This window comes from Poecilia latipinna, unplaced genomic scaffold, assembly GCF_001443285.1.
Source record: "Poecilia latipinna isolate Pla-1442-1.1 unplaced genomic scaffold, P_latipinna-1.0 Scaffold1089, whole genome shotgun sequence".
NCBI classification, from domain to species: Eukaryota; Metazoa; Chordata; class Actinopteri; order Cyprinodontiformes; family Poeciliidae; genus Poecilia; species Poecilia latipinna.
This window is the reverse complement of record NW_015113705.1, coordinates 1-22,846: the sequence shown is the minus strand read 5'-3', so window position 1 is coordinate 22,846 and position 22,846 is coordinate 1. Positions and strand designations below refer to the sequence as shown.

The 22,846-nt window shown below is 37.1% G+C and overlaps 2 protein-coding genes and 1 long non-coding RNA gene across 5 annotated transcripts in view; 2 read left to right on the top strand and 1 right to left on the bottom strand.

The window, feature by feature from the left end:
* Positions 1 to 10,382, top strand: part of LOC106959510 (uncharacterized) — a 14,032-nt gene extending 3,650 nt beyond the window's left edge. The window contains exon 2 of the long non-coding RNA XR_001427370.1: positions 10,003 to 10,382. This is a non-coding gene — a long non-coding RNA (uncharacterized LOC106959510). The remainder of the gene's footprint in view (positions 1 to 10,002) is intronic.
* Positions 10,383 to 12,062: 1,680 nt separating this feature from the next.
* Positions 12,063 to 15,912, bottom strand: LOC106959509 (microfibrillar-associated protein 3-like). 2 transcript variants are annotated; one of them, XM_015052130.1, is made up of 3 exons: positions 15,780 to 15,912; positions 14,106 to 14,391; positions 12,063 to 13,585 (listed from the first exon to the last, which is right to left on the bottom strand). In XM_015052130.1, exons 2-3 carry the CDS (start codon positions 14,344 to 14,346, stop codon positions 12,891 to 12,893), a joined length of 936 nt encoding a protein of 311 aa, XP_014907616.1. In that variant the 5' UTR covers positions 14,347 to 14,391; positions 15,780 to 15,912; the 3' UTR covers positions 12,063 to 12,890. The 2 variants fall into 2 exon arrangements, with proteins under 2 accessions (XP_014907616.1, XP_014907615.1); XM_015052129.1 differs by lacking the exon at positions 15,780 to 15,912 and adding an exon at positions 15,129 to 15,283.
* Positions 15,913 to 16,179: 267 nt separating this feature from the next.
* fam114a2 (family with sequence similarity 114 member A2) lies at positions 16,180 to 22,711 on the top strand. Of its 2 annotated transcripts, none has more exons than XM_015052134.1 (14): positions 16,180 to 16,375; positions 17,263 to 17,514; positions 17,941 to 18,040; positions 18,844 to 18,945; positions 19,033 to 19,136; positions 19,219 to 19,353; positions 19,426 to 19,590; positions 20,089 to 20,212; positions 20,301 to 20,386; positions 20,812 to 20,898; positions 21,047 to 21,171; positions 21,255 to 21,327; positions 21,471 to 21,524; positions 22,246 to 22,711. In XM_015052134.1, exons 2-14 carry the CDS (start codon positions 17,278 to 17,280, stop codon positions 22,345 to 22,347), a joined length of 1,494 nt encoding a protein of 497 aa, XP_014907620.1. In that variant the 5' UTR covers positions 16,180 to 16,375; positions 17,263 to 17,277; the 3' UTR covers positions 22,348 to 22,711. The 2 variants fall into 2 exon arrangements, with proteins under 2 accessions (XP_014907620.1, XP_014907619.1); XM_015052133.1 differs by having other exon boundaries at positions 16,180 to 16,416.
* Positions 22,712 to 22,846: the final 135 nt, after the last annotated feature.

Genomic DNA, 22,846 nt, shown 5'->3' with positions numbered 1-22,846 from the left:
TGACATAGGATAAAACAGGGATCTAAAACCTGCCGCTCCGGAGCCACTACTGGCCCTTTGGATCTTCCACATTGGCTAAAAGTGTTTTATAAAGCAAAAATGAAGTTTTAAAAAGAGATGGAATAAGAAAAGAAAGCTTTAGATATTTTTTCTGATTTTATGGAATTATGGAATAATTATATTTAATTACTACAACAGGATAACATTAAAAGTACCAAGAAAAATGTATTTAGATTCTAAAAATGAATTTAGATTCATTTTTCTTGTGATTAGGATGGAAACAATGTGCAAAACTCAAGACCTTTTTGAAAAAGTTGTGTTTTTCTTTGTATTAAAACCTAAAAGTAAGAATAAAATGGTTGCTCTTTAGAAGTAACAGAATTCCTGAAGTAGCTGTTTATCAAAAATTATAAGATGTCTTTTTTTTTTTCTTTTTTTCAAAACTTCAGGTAATATTTGTGGCTCTCAACAGTTTTTATGTACATAGACTGAGGGCAAAAATGCTCTATGGATTGTGAAAGTTGCAGATTCCTTTAGATTTATTTTGTTTATTCTGATCAAGCCACATCACACCTTTTCTGACTGAAATGTGTGTTACGTCTGTTTTTCTAATAATGTGGCAGGACTAATGATTAGGAAATTATAAGAGAACAGAAAAAAATTATTGAAAGGAAGGAAAATGTATTAGATTGAAACTGGGATCCTTAATAAAAACAGTTTGATGATACAGGGATGAATAGTATGACAGTGGAGGAGTTGGTGGTAAATGTTTTACAGCAAAACGTCTGGGAATCTTTTTGGATGAGTTTTCAATGACAAATATACATGTCCTTTAATGAAAACAAAGTATTTTTATTTTATTAACCTTTTTAGTAAGTAAGAACACAAACACCCTTGACTTTTTTATTCAAAAAACAGATTTTGACATTATATTAATATATGTCTGAAGCCTGGTTAAACCCAGCAAAAGTTTTTCAAGAAAATTTCTAGTTTTTCTTGTTGGGAATAGACCAACATATTTCCTAGACCAACAAAATAGAAAACAATTCAATCCATTAAGTTAGAATGGATCAAGTTAGCTCTCTTCCTTTCTTTCTGTTCCTTTTCCAACTTTTCTTTTCTATTTTTGGTTTCAATAAAACATTGTATGTTTTATTAATTACTGGGTAAGAAGAAAATAAATCATTTAACATAAAGTTAGTTTGCATTTCTGAATGGGGAAAAAATAAATCAGGCCCAGAGTACTTACTCTCCAAGACCCATTTCACTTCTGAGGACCTGAAAATTTACTGTTTGGTGAATTTAGACTGTGATGCAGAAAGTTTGGACACCAGAGGTGTAAAAAGTTAAAGATAAGACTTTATTTGAAGGGGGTTGAATAAGACTGACATGACACTTTCATAAACATGACATAACGCATGAACATGAATAAGCCTTCATGAATATTTATGACTGTTGTCATAAAGCATCTTTCGGTAAATTATGACACTTTTAATACAAAGTTGACATTATTCAAAATGTCTTTGCTATGACAACTTGACATTAACCAGGAAATCATTACTGTTTAAACTTTACCTTTAATAACATAAAGTTACCTGATTTTTAAAGTGCAATCAGTAATACTTTTATAACAAATTTATATCAGTAATGATTTGCTGGTTAATGTCAAGTTGTCATAACAAAGACATTTTGAATAATGTCAACTTTGTATTAAAAGTGTCATAATTTACAGAATGACTCTTTATGACAACAGTCATAAATATTCATGAAGGCTTATTCATGTTCATGACATGTGTTGTGTCATGTTTATGACAGTGTCATGACAGTCTTATTCAACCCCCTTCAAATAAAGTGTTACCAAGTTAAATACTATATGCTCCTTTCATGCATACTGTCAGGTGTCAGAGTTTAAGTTGTGGAGCTCCTCCATTGCCAGTTGACAGGTCTCCACAGTCTGAGCCCCCCAGTGTCATCTCTCCATTACGCGAGCATATTCAGACTCCTAATTGGTTTTACTATCTCAGCTGCTCAGTCCTCTGTTAATAATGTCTAAAGCTTTCACATGAAGACATGAGGAAGCTTCTGGCTGATTCTCTTTAATGAAAAAAGTGCTTTTCTGTGTAGTACTGGGACAACAGAAATGTTTGAGCGTGCACTCGGGGCCGTCGGCTCTTTACGGGTGGGTGGCTTCGCTTCAGATTTTTGTTTACACAAGTCGTTGCTCCCATGTGGGGTTTCTTCTTGCATAAAAAGCTTCCTGGAAAAACTCAAGAAGTGCTACGAGCGATGCCAAATGAGCAAATGCACGGCGCCATTGTTTGTCTGCGACACCGTCAGCCGTGGGACTGAAACTGATAAAAACAAAGCCTTTAGGAGGATCACTCCATCCTCTCCAAGACCCATTTCACTTCGGAGGACCCCAATTTTCTCATTCAGTGTCAAGCCAGAGCTCTTAGTAACAATACTATCTTATCAGCCGAAGATCCAGCAGTCAGCAGAGGACGGGGAAAAAAATGGCTTTTTTTTTTTTTTTTTTTGCTCTTTCATCATGATTTGTGTGAATAATGTCCGGATCCCAGCATGTAAATCAACTGACTCCGACCCAAAGAGGCCTTCCAGGTCCTGACTGCAGTTTGAAATACATGACGTAAAATGAGACATTTACATAAATTTTCAATGTCATACAAGAGCAGTCAAACAGGACAGCTTAATGAGAAGATCAGAGAAATGAACCCAAGGCTGTAGATGGAGGAGAAATGAGGCATTAAAACGATAGGACGTCTCGTGGGCACTGGGGGCGGGGGCGAGCAGCGCTCTCTTTCAGCTCTGCGAGTTGCACAAGGACACTCTGCTTTAATCCTAAAAATCATCCTCCATATCCTTCTCATCTGCTGCCATATTCCCCGCGTGGGTCCACTCGTACAGGCCTGCTGAGTTGGAAAAAGCAGCCAGCTTGCATTAAAAGTTTAAAGAATTCCTTTGGAGCAAGTTCTTGATTGTTAGGGAACTCTACCTGTGTGTTATGTGGGAATGAGTTTAAAGTGAATGCTAATCATTAATAGCCTGACTTTAATTGAAATTATTTTTACAGTCAGATGTAACTTTTTATACAGCTTCATGTGGCCAGACAAAGCTGCTAGATGTTTAAATATTCTGCCTGAGATTCTACGTTTGTTAAAGTCCAGGCACCATTGGTTCCTGCTGGAAGATATACAATGGACTCCCTGGAGGGTAGAGACTGCACTTTAAACTGTCTAATTTAATGGTTAAAACACCAAATTTGCCCTATTACTCATTAATATGCAGAGTCAAAATCGTATTAGCTCTACTAAATATGCTAACATATCAACGGTTTCCCTTGTGGAGTACAGCCAATGAGCACAAAGGAAAATAAATGGGGCTCCTTGATTGGCTGCTTTGCAAACGCTAGCCAGTAGCTTGTCAAGTAACATGGTGTGGTTTTATCTCAGCTTCCCAAGCTTTGAATATTTAAGATATTCTATGAAAACATCTGTGAATATGCACATTTCCCACAATAATTTAGAGTTCTGTTTAAAAAGAAATATACCAAGCCATGAATAGGCAGTTCACTGATCACTGATCAGTCCATTATTTGGGAAAAATTTCAACCAAAAACATGGTGCAGGTTTTCAAAACAGAATACTCTGATCCAAAGGAATGTGCAAACCATTTTAAAAAAATTAAAAAAATGTGTATGTGTGCATTAAAAAACAACAGATAATGTCGCTAACAGCAAAACATGTTTCCCATAATCTGCCAGTGTAGCTAAAAATAAATTTTCAGCAATATTAAGGAATTATTGACTTAAAACAAGCTGGTATATCTTACTGAAAACTTCCTTGTAAGTTAGTTTCATCTCATTTCAAATATAGTACCGTAAGATATTTGCACTAGAAGCCTAGGCATAAAATACTTGGTAGGATGTAAAGTTTTTGTATCATGATATTTTTCAGCTGCATCGTCCAGACCTACATGACATGAATATATTTCACAATTAATTACAGCATGAAGAGAAGCAGGATATTAGGAAAGATTTAATAGCTTTTCACCCAAACTGTGGAGCTATGGAGCATATGTGTAGAATTTGGTCTTTTTCTGTCATGCCAAAGCAAACACTCATGAATGGTAAACATGTTGGCCATGTGTCACGTTTAGAAGATTGAACACAGACTGGATAACCGACTTGCCGGTTGCCATGACCTGAATGTGACAGAATGGTATTGCCATGCAGCTCGTACGGCGAGCCAGTAAATTAATGCTGCACAGCCTGGGACTACCAGGACTGAGGGCTTGCTTTGGCTGACTTATGCAAATGCAACCTGAGCTGAAACCTCGAAAATGAACAAGAGGCTTGAATGGGAACTTGTAACCATTAAAGTAATGTCATCCGGGACGCTCACAGAGGAGCACATCCCACCTGCCTGAATAAAGATAAAAGGAGAAGATGGTCAATAAATATTTCATAAGCTTCATTATTGCATATTTATAGTGAGTCTGCCACTCAGTAAATTACCAAAGTCTATGCTGGAGAAAGAGTCTCTGGCCCACAAAGTCGCGCCATGTAGCGGAGAGAACGGGCTGAGTCATCTAATTTAACTGTCCTGTCAACTTAAGTCCTCACAGTCGTTACTCTCCGAGGACTGACTGCACCGGTGGAATGTAGTTAGCTGCAAAGTTTGTCTTAGAAAGCATCGGGACACAATTTAAAGTGAGGCAGCTCATATCTGACAGAGAGCCGGTGCTTCGTATTTATTTGGAGTGCTTCTATCAGCTCATCCGTGATGGGAAGGAAATAAGTAAAAACGGTGCAACCGGTTTAACAGTGAACAATGTGGTGAATTACAGACTATTATCTGAAAATAACATAAGTTAAAGGGGAAGAGTGCCAACCGAAAGGCTGCTTTGTTATTTCAGGTAAATCAGGTTGAAATAGAAGTAAAACAGTGTGAAAGGTGAATGTCACTTTTATCACAGTTAATTAAATCGAATTAATCATTTTGTGTTTCCATGGATCCAATCCTCAACTATTTTTAACCTATACCAAATTATTTTGATCTATCCATCCATCCATTTGTGTCTCTTTATTTCCCTACAGAGGGATTCAAAAATTGTGGTTCAGGTCAGAAGAGCTCAGAGCAAAGACATATCTCTCCTTCAGTCTATAAGTTTCATTTTTTTTATTCTGTTTTTAAAATATTTGTTAAAACCATCCGTGTATTGTGGCAGTTTGTTATGAGACAGGTAATCTGTCGTAGTGAACCATCTGTAGCATAGCAGACAGTAAGGGAGAGAGTGTGAGCAGTCTGTACAGGAGCATAATTGACAGCAGTAAGACCCTCTTCCTAACTCTGATTGGTTGTTTCTGACAGAGCTGTGTATTTCTACAGTTAGCACTGGGAGTACTGGGAAAAAGCAAAGCAGCTCAATCTTTTCACATATTATCTGTCTTAAGTTATTCTGTCTTAACAAATATGGAGAAAACATACTTTTTATAAAACTTACATACTCCAGTTTAAATTTATTTCCATTTTGTCACTGCAACGACAAATCTTTGAAGTTACTTCATTAAGACTTTATGTTAAAAAAAATGAAATATGAGATGTGAACTGGCATTCAGCCTCCTTCCAAAGTCAGAGCATTCCTGCAGGATTCCTTTTGAGACATCTAACAAGTTTTCTTTGCTAATTAACTAGAATTCAGCGATATTAAAATAGAATTATATCACATAAAATAGCATATTTCCTTGCAGTGTTTACCAAGGGTTTTCATTTCCAATTGTCTGATCTGGTAAATAAGAAACAGAAAAAGAAAGGCTTTAGTCTGTGGCACCCTGGGGATGGAGCTACATCATCCCTGTCAAAAACTACTCAGGTCTTTCTTTCTTCATAAGCAGCTTTTTCACTCTTGACTTAACTTGTTCCATTATATGCTCCACTGTTTTTCCATCAAGGACCACATGCAGAGTCAGTAAACTTGGGTTGACATAAAAAATTGATGATGCCGATGTCAGGTTCAGTTTAGCTAGATATCTGTTAGTAAGCCTGGGTAAGTTGAACCTCCTCCCTAACACAGGACCTCCTTACAGTCCTGAAGTGACTGATATGTTTCACGTTTTTGATGTGTCCTGCTCCAACACAGTCCATTCAAATGAGAGAGTAACCCTCACCATTCCATAACATTCTGCAGAAGTTTGATTATGACTCATTCGATTCAGGTTTGTTGAACCAGGAAAACATCAAAAACATGAAGGACACCAGCCTTGATGTATAGAATTGGACATTCCTGTGTGAAAACATTTGGCAACCTGTTCATTCCAACGCTTGCTGGTGACACACTGTGTACTTTGACAACGCTTCCTTTGGGATGTTTTTTTTTTTTTTTTTTTTTTTACATCACAGATGGAGTCCCCATTTTTTGACTTTCCACTTCTCTTCATATTCAAAAAGAGCTGAAAGTCAAATGAGCTTGAAATATGAATAATTCTGACAAGCGAGCAGCTTGTGATGCTGGCTGCCTGGAAATAAGCCGGATGTGAAGCCTGTGGATTTTAAGATTGGATGAATAATGAATGGCAAAACAGGCGAGTGAGGCGAGTACTGCAGCCATCCTCCACTGAAGCTGTGGAAGAAAGTGAATAAAAGGGCAAAACAGAAAACCTCACAATTGACTTGACTTATTTGAAGAATCAGAGTGGAACGTAAGGGGCCTCTTTGGCAATTTCTCCCAACCTAGAGCCACTAATTTCAGGCACTTAAGTATGGTCTAGGTAAGGCTTGCATAATGGAGGAAAATACAGCCTCTAACACGCTCTGTTTGCAGTTCCAGGACATCAAACTGCTCTGAGCATAAAGAACAAACCTGGAGAGTTTAATAGAGGCAATTTCCTGTTCCAATTTAGGCGCTTCTTGAAGTGAACTCTCTGAACTTAAACTTCACTTAAAGGTTTTAAACTTCAACCACTGAAATCATGTTGTATTTCTGTTTCCTTGGAGATGAAATAGAGTCACATATTTTTAAAAGCAGAGCTGTTTTCAAAAGTTCAAAATACAGTCAACACAATACAGTTTTAGGAAGAACTCTAGAACTTTAACCTGATTTTATTTTGTATGAGCTCCATAAGAACATTTAACAAAGATTTGACCTAAACCGTTCAGCTGATGCTTCCAACTGCTTAATTATCACATTGGATTAAACTGTGAAACATGTTTGTCACTTGAAAGGGCAAAAGTCACAATTTCATTTCCAATATAAAACTAAACTTTTTCCCAACAGTAAAAGTTTCTGATGGTCACACTAACTTATTTTCATTGTAGTAACAGTATTAGTTCAGCAGCTTAAACTTAGGATTTGATGAAAACAACAACTGAATAAAATATGTCAGTTTGGGACAAATGTCAAAACTCTTTGGTTGGAGCGCCACTGTATTTTTTTTAAATGGAAGTAATTTCAAAACTTCCTGCTGGAATTACCACTTTCCTCAGATTTAATTACAGGTCACTGTTCTCTGTATGAACCAATGATCCATGGAGCTATTCTTGGAATCAGTGCAGCTTTCTGCTCTCTCCTAGCTTCCACAGTCTGTGAAACCTGCCTGTACACTCAGATCTATAACATGAACAGGATGTATTAGTGTTTACAACATGCATTAGTGAGTTATGGAAGGAAAAACCTCTTGAAGTTGCTGTGATAAACAACTAATTATAAGAAAAAAAAGAAAAAAAAAGTTTTTCATTCCCTAGACAAGTATCTGAGGTATAAGGACAACACTTTGTTTGAGATCAGGCCCACAAGCAGAAGAGCCATTAATACAAACAGGCTGAACAGCAGATTCAATCATCTGCATGGAGTCCTACAGACCTCAACGACACGCTCTTCTCTCATTGTCTCATGTGACTCATCATCTTCTCCCCTTGTCTTGTTTCTTCCAGTTGATTGCAAACGAAATCAAATTAGCAGCGGTCTTATTCTAACCTAATTTTATAAGCAATTTAATTTGAAGAGGCCCAAATTTGCAGCATGTAGGCTTCATTTGTTTTTACAAGCATCCTTAATCAGTCACACGCCCTTAGCAAGGCAGGGGAAGGCTTTTCTCTCCCACAACTTTCCCCTGACTTGTACGCTCTGCGCCAATCCTTTTTAGCCCAATCGATTCATTCGGTTTACCTCAATGACACTGAAGCCCGTCGGAAATATTCCTCCCCTAAAATCTTCCTTCCCCTTCTCTCTAAACGCCTGCTCAGGCTCGCTATGATGAATGATCGTCCGTGCCAATCAATTCTGTTTAGATATGCTCGCTTCTGGAGAGGACAAAAAAAAAAAACGAAGATGGATGGATTTTTAGAGTTATTCAACACAGAGGCCCAAGGTTATTGTTATTTGGGATGCCGGCCAACCTGATATTTTCACAGGTAGGGCAGACTGAGTAACTGTATTACTGGAGATTAACCTCTGGGAAAAATACCAGTGGATACAGAAAAGGCCCAGTGCAAGGAGAGCTCGATAAAGCGCCTGCAACCTTATTCGCTTCTATTTATTTAGTCTCCCTGTACAACAAAAGTAATCTCAGAGCACTTTACAGGGAAGATGAGTTCAATACAGCACCAAATAAACACAGTTTATGTCAATCTAATTATAATTCTGCCAAATCTAATTACAATGGCAGATAAAACATTTTTTCCCCTGCATTACCACTTTGTTTTTGGCCCAGGATAAACATTTGATCATTCTTGACGGTTGTTAGAAATAAAGTTCAGCTATTTTTGTTCCTTAGTTGTTTATTCAATCAAAATAATTACAAATTATGTTTTCTTAAAAGTGGATTAAATGTGACAAATAGCAGAGACTTAGATAAAGTAACATAACACTGCAATCAGTCCCTTTCTGTTCATAGTTTCTCCAGTTCAGTCTATTTCTAATGAAATATATCTCTATTCCCTTGTTTTTCTTTGTGAATCGTCCCATGGGTGAACGGTTTTCATCTTTTTCTGAAGTGTTGGATCCAAGTGCAGACAATATAGTTTTAACCTTATGTTGTTAATGAGTTTACTGAAGAAAAACACTTAAACTCGGGACAAACTACACTTTTTGCTCCACAATTTCAGACCATGTTCCCAATCAGGGAAAGTTTGTATCATTTTGGAGTATCGGTGGTCTGTCAGCACAAAGACCTGTTGGTGTGAGAAGAAGTGAAAACTGGAATTTTGAAGGAAACAGGATCAGCCAACCTGAGTTTCAGTCAAACAATTTTTGAGTGAAATCTGGAGCCAGTCACTGACCTGACCTCATATTTGCCGACAACTAACAAAAAATAAAGGCTGTGAGCTGACGTTTTAAAAATCTGTATCTATACAACATTAAAGAGAAAACAGTAAAAAAGAAATATAAAAGTAAATAGACTTTAACAAATAGACATTTCTAAATGAAATATGTTCACATATGTGAACCTATTTATCTTACATTCACTTTTTTTTTTATTTACACTTTCTTTTACACAAAAAACTAAATTACAATACATACTCAGGAGGGTGAAAAAGGAAATAAGTATTTATAGGTTCAAATAAAATGTTCCACTGAGCTCTCTGATTTTGTCAATTTTAACAAAGGCTAGTGGTTAATAAAGTGCTCTCCACTGCATACATACATAAAGTCATATCTTTGTAGTGTCTAAAGTAAATATGTCTGTTCAACCCTGTCAAATGCATTTTTTTAGCATCCACAGACAATAAAACCTCTGGATGTTGCAGAGATGTGTTTCCATGGATTATTTCAAATCATCTTCTCATATATTTTGCAGCATGGAGACCTTTTACAAACATTTCTTGGTCAAAATTAACCAATGCAGGAGCCACTTTCTCTAGTAGCATAGTTAGTATTTTAGCAAATATTATATCATCTGTATTCAGCAAACTAAGGGGCCTAAGTTAGCAGTCTGTTAGTGTCAGTTTTCAAGGACTGATATTCTTCATGTTTTTGTCATTTTAGATCAGTCAGATGATGGTTGATCAGCAGAACCTCTGCAGACTTTGACACACTGAGGATATTTGGACCATTTCAGTGAGCTGTGTTGGAGCAGAGACACATCTACACCAGCCCTTGAGGATGGGAGCTAAACACCCAGGACCTAGTCCTTCTGTCTGTGATGACTGTGGAAGCTGTGTCGTGTGTCCCGAGCTTTACAGGAAAACTGAAGCTCTGGCACAGGAGACTTGGAAAAAACAACTGACTGGAAACTGAAAGCAACTGGAGCACAGAGAAGCTAGCACGGAAGATACTTGACAGTGAAAAATAGGAGAATCTGACGAGCTTATGACTACTTGGAGAATTGATGAGTGGCATGAGAACCAGGTGTGACTAATAAGGAGGAGAATAGAAGCAGACCAGGAACACTGAGGGAAGGTGACTAATAAGCACAGAAGAAGCTGAGCAAATACACAAACCCATCAACTCAGGAAAACGACTAACATCATTCCACTAATAAATACAAAGGAATATGAAAATACTCCTCTAAACTTACCTTACCTTGCCTGAAGGGAGTCATACCCCATAAATATTCTGCTTTGTTTTTTTTCCTTTCACGTTTTCCCCACAAAATATGTTTTTAATTGTTAAATACTGTGAAGCCAACGTTAATTTTACTTAATGGACAAAATCCCTCTGATTGTGTTACTTAGATCTTGCAAATGTGCAACCAAAAGGATAGTTTAGGGTATTTTTAAGCCCCAGGCATAAGATGTGTTTTTCACACTATTTTTTGGACCTTTCAACTTGCATGTAAAGTTGAAAGTTTAAACCTGCATGAAAGTTCATGTCATTTCCTAATTTCCTAATCTTATATTTCTTATAAAATTTCAAATTTATTGCTTTATGAATTTTCTTACTGGTAAATGCATCTCTCATTTTGTAATGTTTCAATATTTAAAACTGAAGAACTCAAGTGCACCCAGAAGTTGAACAGGAGTTGATACTTCCATCGACTACTGAACTGAAATGTGACTCACGAACGTGTCAGGCTGTTAGAGCGCCGCAGATCACATGAAATTGTGCTAACCAACAGCGCCATCATGTGGTTTCTGTATACTACTGCACATCCAATCAACCCTTATCGCTACTGTTTTAAAATATTTAGCATTATTATTACTGTGAAGATAAGTGAATAACACATGAAATTCATACAAAGAATCAATCCTTATCCCTCAGTCAGGATATCAACTTCTGGGTCCTGATTCCTGACTGATCTCCAGCCGTTAAGATCTCATTAATGTCATCAATGGAGTAAATCACAAGTTATTTGACTTCTAATTTTGCACCTTCCTTTGGAGAACTCATCAGCTTATCAGCGGAGTTAAGATGGGAAGAGTTTTCTGACCAAAGGTCCAGTAAAGTTTTAATCTTTGAGTCACTTTCTTATCACTTCATCCTTGTGGCACACTGCTCTAAAATGCAAGAAAATCCACAGGTCATCAATAAGCCTTTGATAGATTTTGGAAAGTGTCTGCTTTTGCAGGACATCTTTGTTACTTTGCCACATTATGTATTGGACAGTCTAAAGCCTTTGTTTGCAGCTGATAACTTCTAAGCTTGACGTTTTTAATTATGAATAAAACTCTCCTTTCATCTACTTACCAGACTCTTGGAAGCCGTTATGACTCAAATTGATAACAGCTGCATGATTTTCCTCCCATGTAACCACAGCTAACACAAAATAATAAGATCAGTCTGTAAAAGTGTATTTGTTCCAACTGCTGCCATCTGGCTACAGATACAGGAGCATTAAAGCAAAGACAAACAGACTGAAGAACAGTTTATACCTGGTAGTCATAAGGGCATTAAATACCTTGTAGTACGATTTTCACCAATTTTGTTATAATCCATGTAACTTATTCCATGGTTCTATAATGACAATAAAGATTGTTATTGTTAAATTAGACTGATTTCAGCTTCTTTCACTCCATTCAGCTCTTCTCCATCAATGTGAAGCAGAAAGAGGAAAAAGCAAACCAGTTTCATAACTACTCAGACCATTTTACCTCAATCCCAGTTCACAGATTGATCACATTGCTTTGTTTAATTTTTATATCCTTCAGAGACACAAAGAAGAATCGACAGGACTGCGTTTTATCAACATTATCACTTTTATACATTTTACAAATCTTTGTTTTTGACTTCTGTTGACATAAACATGCAGGGGTAGCATCCAAATGAGTAATTAATTTGCCTTTCACACATCACCATGTGCATACAAAAAACCTCTATAGAAAATTAAAGTCTTTTTCTCATATAATCACAGAATTTAATGAATTTAATTTGCAGACCAAATATGACATTTTCATTGGTAAATATTCCATTTCATACTACTGTGTAAGAATCTTCCTTTTCTGCTTTATTTAAAATCCTCATTTCAACCCTGCAATTAAATGTTTTCAGGCAAACAAAGACCTGTGTAAACATACATGCGTGATATCAGTCAAGTTCTTCAAATCCAATTACCTATGAGTGATGTGACAACAATGGAAGTGGAGAGATAATGATTTTACCAGGCAATATTTTCTCAGTGAAGGCTGACCTGCCTGTCAAAGGGAACAAAGAAGGAAACAAAGAAATAAAGGAACCTTGAATGAGTGAAATGATCTAAAATTGCAGAAACATAAAACAAAAATTGGAAATCTGATGGTGAGTTAAAGAATATCTGAAAGCAAAGGAAAAAGCCTAAAGATAGTTTTTGCTTATGTTTGAGAACTTGAGCTGCAGGAATAAGAATGGGATTAAAATAAACCATAAATTGCTACATTTAAGATGAAAGGCAATCTTCAAAGACAAAAACCTAAGTTATCTGGCTGTAAAAATGTACTTTGCTGGAATTCCCACTCAGTTCATGCACTGCTCTCATCATCCTTAATGTCAACCTTTACTTTATGCAGAGACACATTCAAGTCTTCACCAGTCCCATCATTCCTTTGTCTTCCACTCGACAGCATTGCCTCACACATCTTTTCCTCTTCGATTTGGTCAGGGCACGGCGGGCCTAAAGCCTGCCTGTTCCTGGATGCTGATGTAGCCATCTTTCCAGGATCATTCTCTGGGTTCATGTTCTCCTCTGAAAATGATCTGCAGTTCAGAATGAGCGGCGGAAGAGGAATGCTGCGTGCCAACTCCTCGATGTGACGGGCGAACTCCATGGTCTTAAACTGCGTGACCTTGGCGAACTCCACCGTCTTTGCCGAGGTGAATATGGGAATGCTTTTAGCAATGTCAAATGCCTTCTGTAGCTTCTCGATGCCCTCAGTGCGGAAGAACTCATTGATGGTCTTCTCTGTCTCTTTGAGGTGACTGCTGACCATGCACAAGCGCGCCACGTTGAGGACCATCGTGATGGCAAAAGCCACCAAGCACACAATGACAAAGTACAGCCCCAGGCCACTGTTGGTGTACGCCACACGCAGAATGACCGTATAGTTTCTGGTGAGGCCGATGCCTGTTGAGGCTACGCAGGTGTAGCGGCCGCGGTCCCCAAAGGACACCACACTGATGTTTAGGACACCCTTCTCCTGGATCTGCCACTTCCCGCCTAAAATTAGAAAAGACAATTAATCACCTGCAATCTGTACAGAGTTTTTGCACATTTTACCATCTCAAATTTAAGACTTTTTAAGACCATTATTAATGGAATTTAAGAGCTGTATTTCCACATGAATATACAAACTTCGTCTGGAGAGCTTTGGTACCTGGCACTGGCAACCTGTAAGTTCTGTTAGTTGCAAGGTGGGGCCTCCATAGATGTGACTTGTTTTTGTACATCTGAACCCAAAGATGATCATTTGAATTGAGATGTGGGGGACTTTGGAAACCAACTCTACAAGTGAATTCCATAGTTGTGCTTCACATGAATAAATGAACAAATCTTTCCTTTTTGAAGGGATGTTCCTTTGTCTTTCTCATTTTGGAGTGGCTAAAAGAAATGAGTCTTTGCATTGTGCCATGATAATATGAGAGGGAAATGAGAAGTCATGAACTGTTAATTAGATGTTTCTTGACAACTTAAAGGGTAAATTATCAAATAAAAACTGATCATAATAAAATCCTGTTACCTTCTTCTTTTCCAAGAAGAAGTCCTTTAGAGTTGTACCACCGGACGTCCTCTTGAACATCAGTCACGTTACACTCGATTAGCATGCTGGACCCTTCCTTTGCCAAGATGTACCTGCTAGAGGCGACTGGGGCCAGCTCTGTGAAGGACCCTGCTTCCGAGTCATTGTAAGCTCCATCTGCTGTCCAGCAAACGAGCAGCAGGAGGAGCGTGTGTGACAGGCAGTGCTTCTTAGATAACATGTTGAGTGAAGTTTCAGGCTGACATCACATCTAGACCAGAAAATCCTGCAAAACAGGTAGAGTTGGTGGCTGTGACACAACAGCACACAGCTACTGACCCATTTGTCGTTTTTCAGTATCTTTTTTTGTTCATAAAATTTTAATATTACAATCTCTAGGTATCATAGCATTATGTTGAATTTAAACTAAAACCAAATATGCACCTTTTTAGTCTTTACAGGATAACTGAGATGTGCCTGATTCTTTTTTTTTCTTATCCTCTTCATTAAATAGATTACAGCACATAATATTCTGATGAACACAGAGATTATTAACATTCATTTCTCAGTTAATCTAACTTGAATGTTGTACTATATATATTTATTAAAAGAGATTTACATTTTGAGCAATGTTTCTAATTCAAGTATAGTGGCATTAATTATTATATTGTCTCTAGGAAGATATTGGTTTTCTATTACATTTACACTAATTAATTGTAACTAAAGGATATTAAACTGACCCTTTATGAAAATATTAGCACATTGAATACTTCAGAAAAGTTTGTTGATGATAGATAGCAATATGTCAGAATATCAAAACAGATTTAAACTCACAAAACTATGTTAAATCTTTTTAAAAACATATAAAAAATATTTATATTTGAATAAATCTTGTTTTTTACAGTTCATGAAACAGAAAACCTGTGGGGAAAAAAAGTCACTATCCCTCAGATCAGATCAGCACTGATTCTACTCAGACTATGAAGGGATTTCAAACAATCATATCCCATGTAACCTACTTACCTGCTGCTAAGTCACAACACAGGAGTCTTCAACAGACTTAAGCTTGTTTTAGACCAAAAGACAGAAACTTAAATCAAAGACATATCCTTCCAGTGCTGAAATCGAGCACATACTGTACGCTCCAACAACTTCCTGGAACAGGTGCTTAAGTGGGCGTGGCCTAATAATTACCTGTGAAACACTTTAGAACGGAACAAAAGAGAGATAGATAAATAAATAAATAAATAAATACATAAATAAATAAATAAATAAAATAAAATAAAATATTTACTGTTTAAAAAATACATACACAAATTGTGATATGTTATTTGGTTAAGTGAAAATATTTGATTGGATTTTATACATTTTTGTATTTTTATTTTACAATAAATAACTTTATAGATTATTTACTTTAAAGAGAAGAAGGGGGGAAGCAGATAAACATGTTTTCCCCCGATAAACTCGTTTTCATGATTTTATTTCGAAATATTCAACATTTTACTTCCGTTTCCTTTTATACATCAAGCTTTCCAAACAGGACACAGCACAACACAACATAACATAACATAACATAACATAACATAACATAACATAACATAACATAACATAACATAACATAACATCTTTCAAAATAAAACAGTGATGAGCAATACTGCAATATAATGATCTAACCTCAATGAACTGGAGCTCTGTTGTCGGTGAAGATGACATTATCCCTGTGCTGTTCATGCAGGAAATGGTTAATGATGTTATTCCACTAGTGTGGGCTTGTCACAAAGTGTAGAGTAGTTCTGTATTGACACACCTGTCCACACCTAACACCACCAAACCCAAATGCTCGTCTGCCTTGACTGTTGTAACACATGATGGCACAAAGGGCACATATGCTTCTATTAACATTATCTATTTTCCTTTTGTTAATAATATGGACTAAATTTGTCTGAACCAAAGGTGAAGAAATAATATAGCAAAATCGTTTATATATCTGTCGCGTCAATTTATACATTTGAATGTTCGTTTTTCAGGCCTGCTTTTATTATGAAGACATCAGACGGAAGTCCCTCCTCCTCCAGCAGCTGACAGACCTAACCTTTGAAAACAAAATGTGACGTGGCTAATCTTTCTGGACAACAACAAGAAACTTGAATTATTTCTGTAATCTGGAAAATTAACATAAATATAAGGCCTGGATTAGGAATTCCAAGCTCTAATTAAAACGGAAAATTCTTCTAATTACTTCTGGGAAGGAAACAACAAGCAGATTGGAGGTAAACGTTAGCTGCTAGCATCAAGACTGAGATCAGAAAAGGTTCGTTTGTTGTAAAAACTCTCTGATTTGTCTTATTTCTGGCTGGTTTCATGACTCTTTTTAAATTGGCTGAGGATAACGTTAATGTTTAGTTCAATTTGCTGTTTTAGCAGAAACTTTCTACGTTATAAATCTTTGAAAACTTCAACAGCCAGCAATAACAGATTTGAAACACATTAACGCCCAGTGTTATTGTAAGAGTCTGTGGGGAAACCAGAAGTTCAAATCCATAATATCCTAAAGAATGAATATCAAACAATGCTGGTGTCCGGCAACTTTTAGTCTGGTCTCTGGTCCAACACAGCTGGATCATATAAATTAAAGATAATTTATCTTTAATTTATATAAAATTAAAGATAAATTAATTTATCTTTAAACAGTTACGTGTTTGATGCGTAACTGTGGCAAGAAAGTATGGTTTATACAACTGGAAGCAACTAATTAGCATCTCGAAAGCTCAAATAATACCAGTAGATCAGGAACAAAGAGCTGAAAGAGAAGGAGGAAGTTTAAAGTTCAAACAATATGTTCCAACTCCAACGTCTCTGTCTGTGCCTTATGGTTGTCTAACCATAAGGCCAGAAAAAAAGATTTAAAGAGGAGCCGCAAAAGCAAATTATTTGGATTAACAGTGCTTCCCATTCCCAGCAAGTCATTGTGTCATCTCTGCTGCTCAGAAATTGAGCTGTTAGCATGTCATAACTGTCATGAGACTGTCATACAGCAACAACCTTCAGTCTAAGGCTTCTTTAGTTTTGTTGTTAGACTGACTGTTAATGTGCATAGCCCTAAAGGGCACATTAAAAAAAATCCTTCATACTTAATGCTGTCTGTTATTTTCTGCAGACATGTTGTGCTGAGATGTCTGAGAAGATGTCAGACAGCGAAGGACCTCATTCAGAAGGCGATGGGACAGGGGTAGCGCCTGGGATCCAAGACCCCTCTCCAGCTGAAACACCAGGCAGCTCCTCGGTGTCTACACAAGACAGCTCTACTGATGTAGCCCCAACGAGGAAAGCCAGGAGGAGACCAGATACCAAACCTGCGGAGGAAACCGAGCCAACACCAAAAGCAGAGGAGGAACAGCAGCCGGCAAAGGTAGCTCTTAATCATGCCACCAAGTTATCCTTTATTTAGTCACAAATAAAATAAGTCTCCAATTGTTTCATTATAGAATTATCATTAATGGTGATTAAACAGTACAAATTTCTTCTTTTTTATTAAATAGCCTATTATATTAGCTGTGAATTGGGCAAATATAATAGGTGGCCAAATATGTTATTGGCAAGCCAAGTCTGAATGCATGTAATGGCATACCACATAGTTACATACAATAAATCTATTGCATCTTTTAAGAGGTTTAATAAAGTCAAAATGTTTCACAGAAGCTAATTTCAAGTTTTAACCACATAATACGACTAAACTAATTGTACATTTTTGTGGTTATTTGAATTGCCAAAGAATTATTTATTGTTGCATCAACTTTGTGTTTCATATTTTAGTTTCCTCCGTTTTCTCTCACAGACGCCAAGTGAATCAACTGTCTCTCAAGGTGGATGGGGATACTGGGGTAGCTGGGGTAAATCCATCCTGTCCACAGCAACAGCTACTGTTGCCACTGTGGGTGAGTCTCCAGAACACCAAGCTGTCTCTTTTAAGACCTGTCTGGATTTTTTTGTTGTTGTTTTTCTTTGGCTGCTCTCTTTCAAAATGTACAGTTTTGCAAATTGCAACAGTTACTGAAGAAAATGTCTGTGATATCTGTTTACTAGAAATAATTTTATAAAAGGCTTTCTTGTCAACATGATATCCTGCAATTTTGGGTAAGCCATTGTACCCTCCTTAAAAAGAGATATTGAAAGTGAGGCAACGAAGAGGAAAAGAGGTCTGGAAAAACTTGCCAACTTCGTTAAGTTCTATTGGTTTGGTTTAGTCTTCAATCTGTGATCCCGGACGAGCCCCCAATTTTCCTAACCCTGAGCTAATTAGCAATAAAAGGAAAGGGGAGAATGTATGTTAAAACTATTAATATTCCTAGAAAGTTTTTGATAATTATTTTGTCGAAAACTTATGAGACAAAAACAACTTTTTAGGACTTTGACTAAAAAATAGCAGAAATGTTTAAGAAAAGCCAATGAATAGTAAAAAGGAGAACAACTTAGTATGTCCTTACTTTAAAAAAATATATGTATATTGTCTTTCATATGTGGTATTGTTGCCAAATTTGATGACCAAGTAATCAAATGATAATTTTTGAATATGACCAAATATATGAAATGTTTGCAATAAGAAAGGTTCTAGTTTATTTTTTCTATGGTTAGGAATGGAGACAAACAACTCCATTCCTTACCATGTCCGTTCCTATGTCCACAGTCCACACCCTGTTTGTGTTTACTCTTCATCACTTGTTATTCTCTGCTTGTCCAGGCCAGGGGCTCACTCAAGTCATCGAAAAGGCAGAAACATCTCTAGGAATTCCCAGTCCAACTGAACTGTCAGCTAAGGTGGAGGAAGAGGAAAAACAGCAGGGTGAGACATATTTATCAGTTGAAGAGAAGATAGAATAAATCAAAACATTTTATGTTTTTCATCAAATTTTGGATTCTTCTTCTGCAGGCGAAGGCAGCAGCGAGACAGAAAAATCTGCAACTGAAGGATCCTCACCAGTAGGAAGCGCAATGGGAATGTTCTCGTCTCTGACCAGCGTTGTTCAGACCACAGTGAGGAGATGTTTTACTGCATATGGTGCTGGTCACTTTTTATCCAGCAAAATGATCTCAAATAAAGTAAACATCTCCATAGGGGAAGACTGTGATCACAGGAGGTCTGGATGCTCTGGAGTTCATTGGGAAGAAGACAATGGATGTGATAGCTGAAGGAGATCCTGGCTTTAAGAAGACCAAAGGACTGATGAACAGGAATGCCTCTCTGTCTCAGGTGGGTAAAGTCTAAATGAATTGATAGGGGAAGGTAAAATCCAATTTGTTTCTTCTTCTGCTTCTTTGTCAGGTTTTGCGGGAGGCGAAAGAGCGAGAGGAGCTGCAGACAGCAGAGAAAGAGTCGTCAGACACAGAGAAGAAGGTGGTGGCGCACTACGGGATGCTGTTTGATGAATTCCAAGGTTTGTCGCACCTCGAAGCCCTGGAGATCCTGTCCAGAGAGAGCGAATCTAAGGTACAGCTTCCCTGATTTCTTTAAAAAAAAAAAAAAGGTTGTATTGAAATTAAACATTATGCAAGAGATTTTACTTTTATGTCTAATTTGATCAAGTCTTGAAATTTTATCATTACTAAAAGTTTTAAAAGGCAATCATCCTGTGACAGACGCACATTAAGCACTCATCTTACTGGATCTCAGTTTTAAGAATTCTTTTGTCAATTATCAAAACTTCAACTCACATGTTGAACTTTACTCAACTGAAGGTTTACAAAACAACCAAGTAAATTTAGCGCTTTAGAATTTCTCTGGAAATTTAATTTAAGGGAAGCTAGACGTTTTCAAAGTTATCAAAAATGTTTAGGTGCTACACCAAAAATTATACTTGTTACGAGCAGAAGAGTGTCCAACACTGGCAACGACCTCAGAGAAGCTAATGTGTCTGCTCATCAAATTACGAAGGGTAGGACCAAGATGCCCTCGGATTTTATTCTTAGTTCTGTGTGTTTCATTTAGGTGAAGTCTGTGCTGACGACTCTGTCTGGAGACGAGCTGATCCAGCTCAGAGAAGAGCTGGATCAAATCAAGGAATCTTTCTCCATGGTGGAGTTTGATGATGAGGAGGTTGATGACAAGAAAGGTAAGACTTAGTTTTTTTGGGGGGGTTAGCATGTCTGCACCAGCATGAAAGTCACCAGGATGAAACTGGTTTGTTAATCTGATCCCAGACGAAGATGGCACAGAGTTTGAGAAGGATTTAACGTCAGCCGTTGATGGTCTCAGTGTTTCTGCCACAACTGACAAACTCATTAAGGTATGACTTTATTACGTCTGTGACCGATTCCTTCTGGATTTTATGGTGTTAGATGCAGGGCTCTGGAGTAACTAGCTACTTATAATAATTATGCTATGACAGATCTGAAAGTGTTCCAGTGCTGGAGGATTAATGTGCATTGTTAAATATCAAGGGCTGTCAAGATGTGGTCGACCTCCAAACAATTAGTGTCCAAATTGCTAACAGCCACAGTCATAAAGGGTAATATTTAGTCTAATTTTATGAAAGCAATCCAAATTTAACAAATTTAAATACATAATGCTACCATTACATTTGGAATGGAATAACTTTTCAACTCAGTTATCAGATTAGAGCATTCCAGTCTGTCAGTTGCTCCATTTCTTATGTCCATTGATTGTCCTCTAAATGTTAGCGATAACGGCATCATATCTGTAATCTAACAGGCCTGTCAGAACGCCCGCAGCACGGTCAGCGACATGAGCAGACCACAGGAAGACAGCGAAGAGACTGAGAGGACGCACTCTGCAGAGGTGAGTCCATCATCAGTTTGTGAAGCCACAAAGTTGAGTGACTTCACTCAAGTTGAAAAGAGGAAACCAGAACAATATTTTTAGAGTTTGATGCGCTTAAAATTTGTAATTCCTAGAAAGTATAAACAGATTTTGTAAAATTATTTAGGATCTCCATGCTACAGCCATCCGGAGTCTGGCAGAGCTGACTGCTCGCTCCATTGAGCTTTTCCACAAACTGGCCGAGAAGATCCTGCTCTCCAACGGCAGCACAGACGCCAACGTCTTGTCACAGTAATGCCACGTTATGTTTTCTAGTTTCCACATGCACAGACATGGTGAGGGAAGCCAATTGCATTAAATCTGACTGTTTTCAGACTAACTGTCGTCCTGTGTAAAGAAATCTCTCTGCTTTCCAAGAAGTTCACCTCCTGCCTGACCACAGCAGGGGTAAGTGAACTGATGCTTTGTCAAAGTATTCATGTTTCATTTTAATTTTTCACTCAGAGCCGCAGCAGTTAATATTTTTAGTCTGAAAAAATAAAAAGTTTTTAGGTAATACTTAGAGTTCTGATAGCTGCGTTTTTTTACAGTTTAAAGAAAAGGGAGATGTCCTGAACCCGCTGATTACAGGAATCTTTCTCGAGGTTTGTGTTCATTTTATGTTTTATAACTTTACAATAAGATTTAACCAATAATATTTAATTGAATCACGAACAGAAATCGAATTAAATAATCTTGCATCTAAGGTTAGGCATTTATTGTATCATGTATTGTGATAAACTTCTTGTGATAAAATTTGGATTTATTGTGATGATAAATTACAATTAATGATGTGTTAAAAAAAACTAAAACTGTCTGTATTGTCAGCATTGTTATTTTTACTATCTTTCTCCATTGTTTTTTATAAGAATATCAATAAATATCAATACATTTTAAAATATGAATAAACACAGTCACTGTGTGCAGTTTAGTGATATAAATCACACCTTATTATGTGACAGGTGTCCTAAAGAGGCATTTTACATATGGAAATGTTTTTTAAGAGCAGCATTTGTGTTTGTGTGGCAATAAGGTTGACTTGAAAGATTCGATAGGGATTGGCACCACAAAGCATGAGACAGTGGTCTTTTACTGGAAAAGTGTGAATCAGGCCACACTTTTGAGTTATTTAAATAAGAGATGGAAGGTGGGTGGAAGTCTGGGAAAGAACTGTTGCCATCCTGTAAATTGCTTTGTTTTGCAGTCCAGCAGGGATGTGTTCTTGGTCCATCACTTCATTTATAATTTTGTGCACTACATTTCATGTTTACATTTTTTTTAACTCTATGACATTTACAAAATTAAATCAATTTTCCTCTTACTCAGGCTTCCAACAGTGCATCTTATATCCAGGATGCCTTCCAGCTCCTTATGCCGATACTGGAGATTTCCCACATCCAGAGGAGATCTGGACGGGCGGAGCAGTGACTTCTGACCTCTGCTGCTTCTGTAACTGACACCATCAGAAGATGGACACAAAGCCTCAACACTTTTATAAACAACTCTCTGTCACACAGTGATATTTTTTTGTTTTTTTTGTTTTACATGTTCTGTACAGTAAATTGACTTACTGAGGTCCTGACCCGGAATATTTGGATCTGCCAGCTCTGATCTGAGAAAACGAAAAGGAAATATAAACATGAAGCGGCAACATCCTTGTACTTTCTACTTTAACAGCTAATGGATCAAAACGGTCTAAAGAACTCTTTATTTTCAAAAAGATCATGTGGAAATAGATCAGAAGTGTTATCCTGCTTCAGTCTCAACTAAATAAAAAGGTAAATGGAATGACAATTGATTCTTTTTCTTTACTGAACAGATATATTGTCAATATGGAATAAATTAAATGAGATAATTATGGAGAGCCATTTGCGCCAAAATTAAATAAATAAATAAATGGGTTAAATAAAAAAAAAATGAGTAAAAT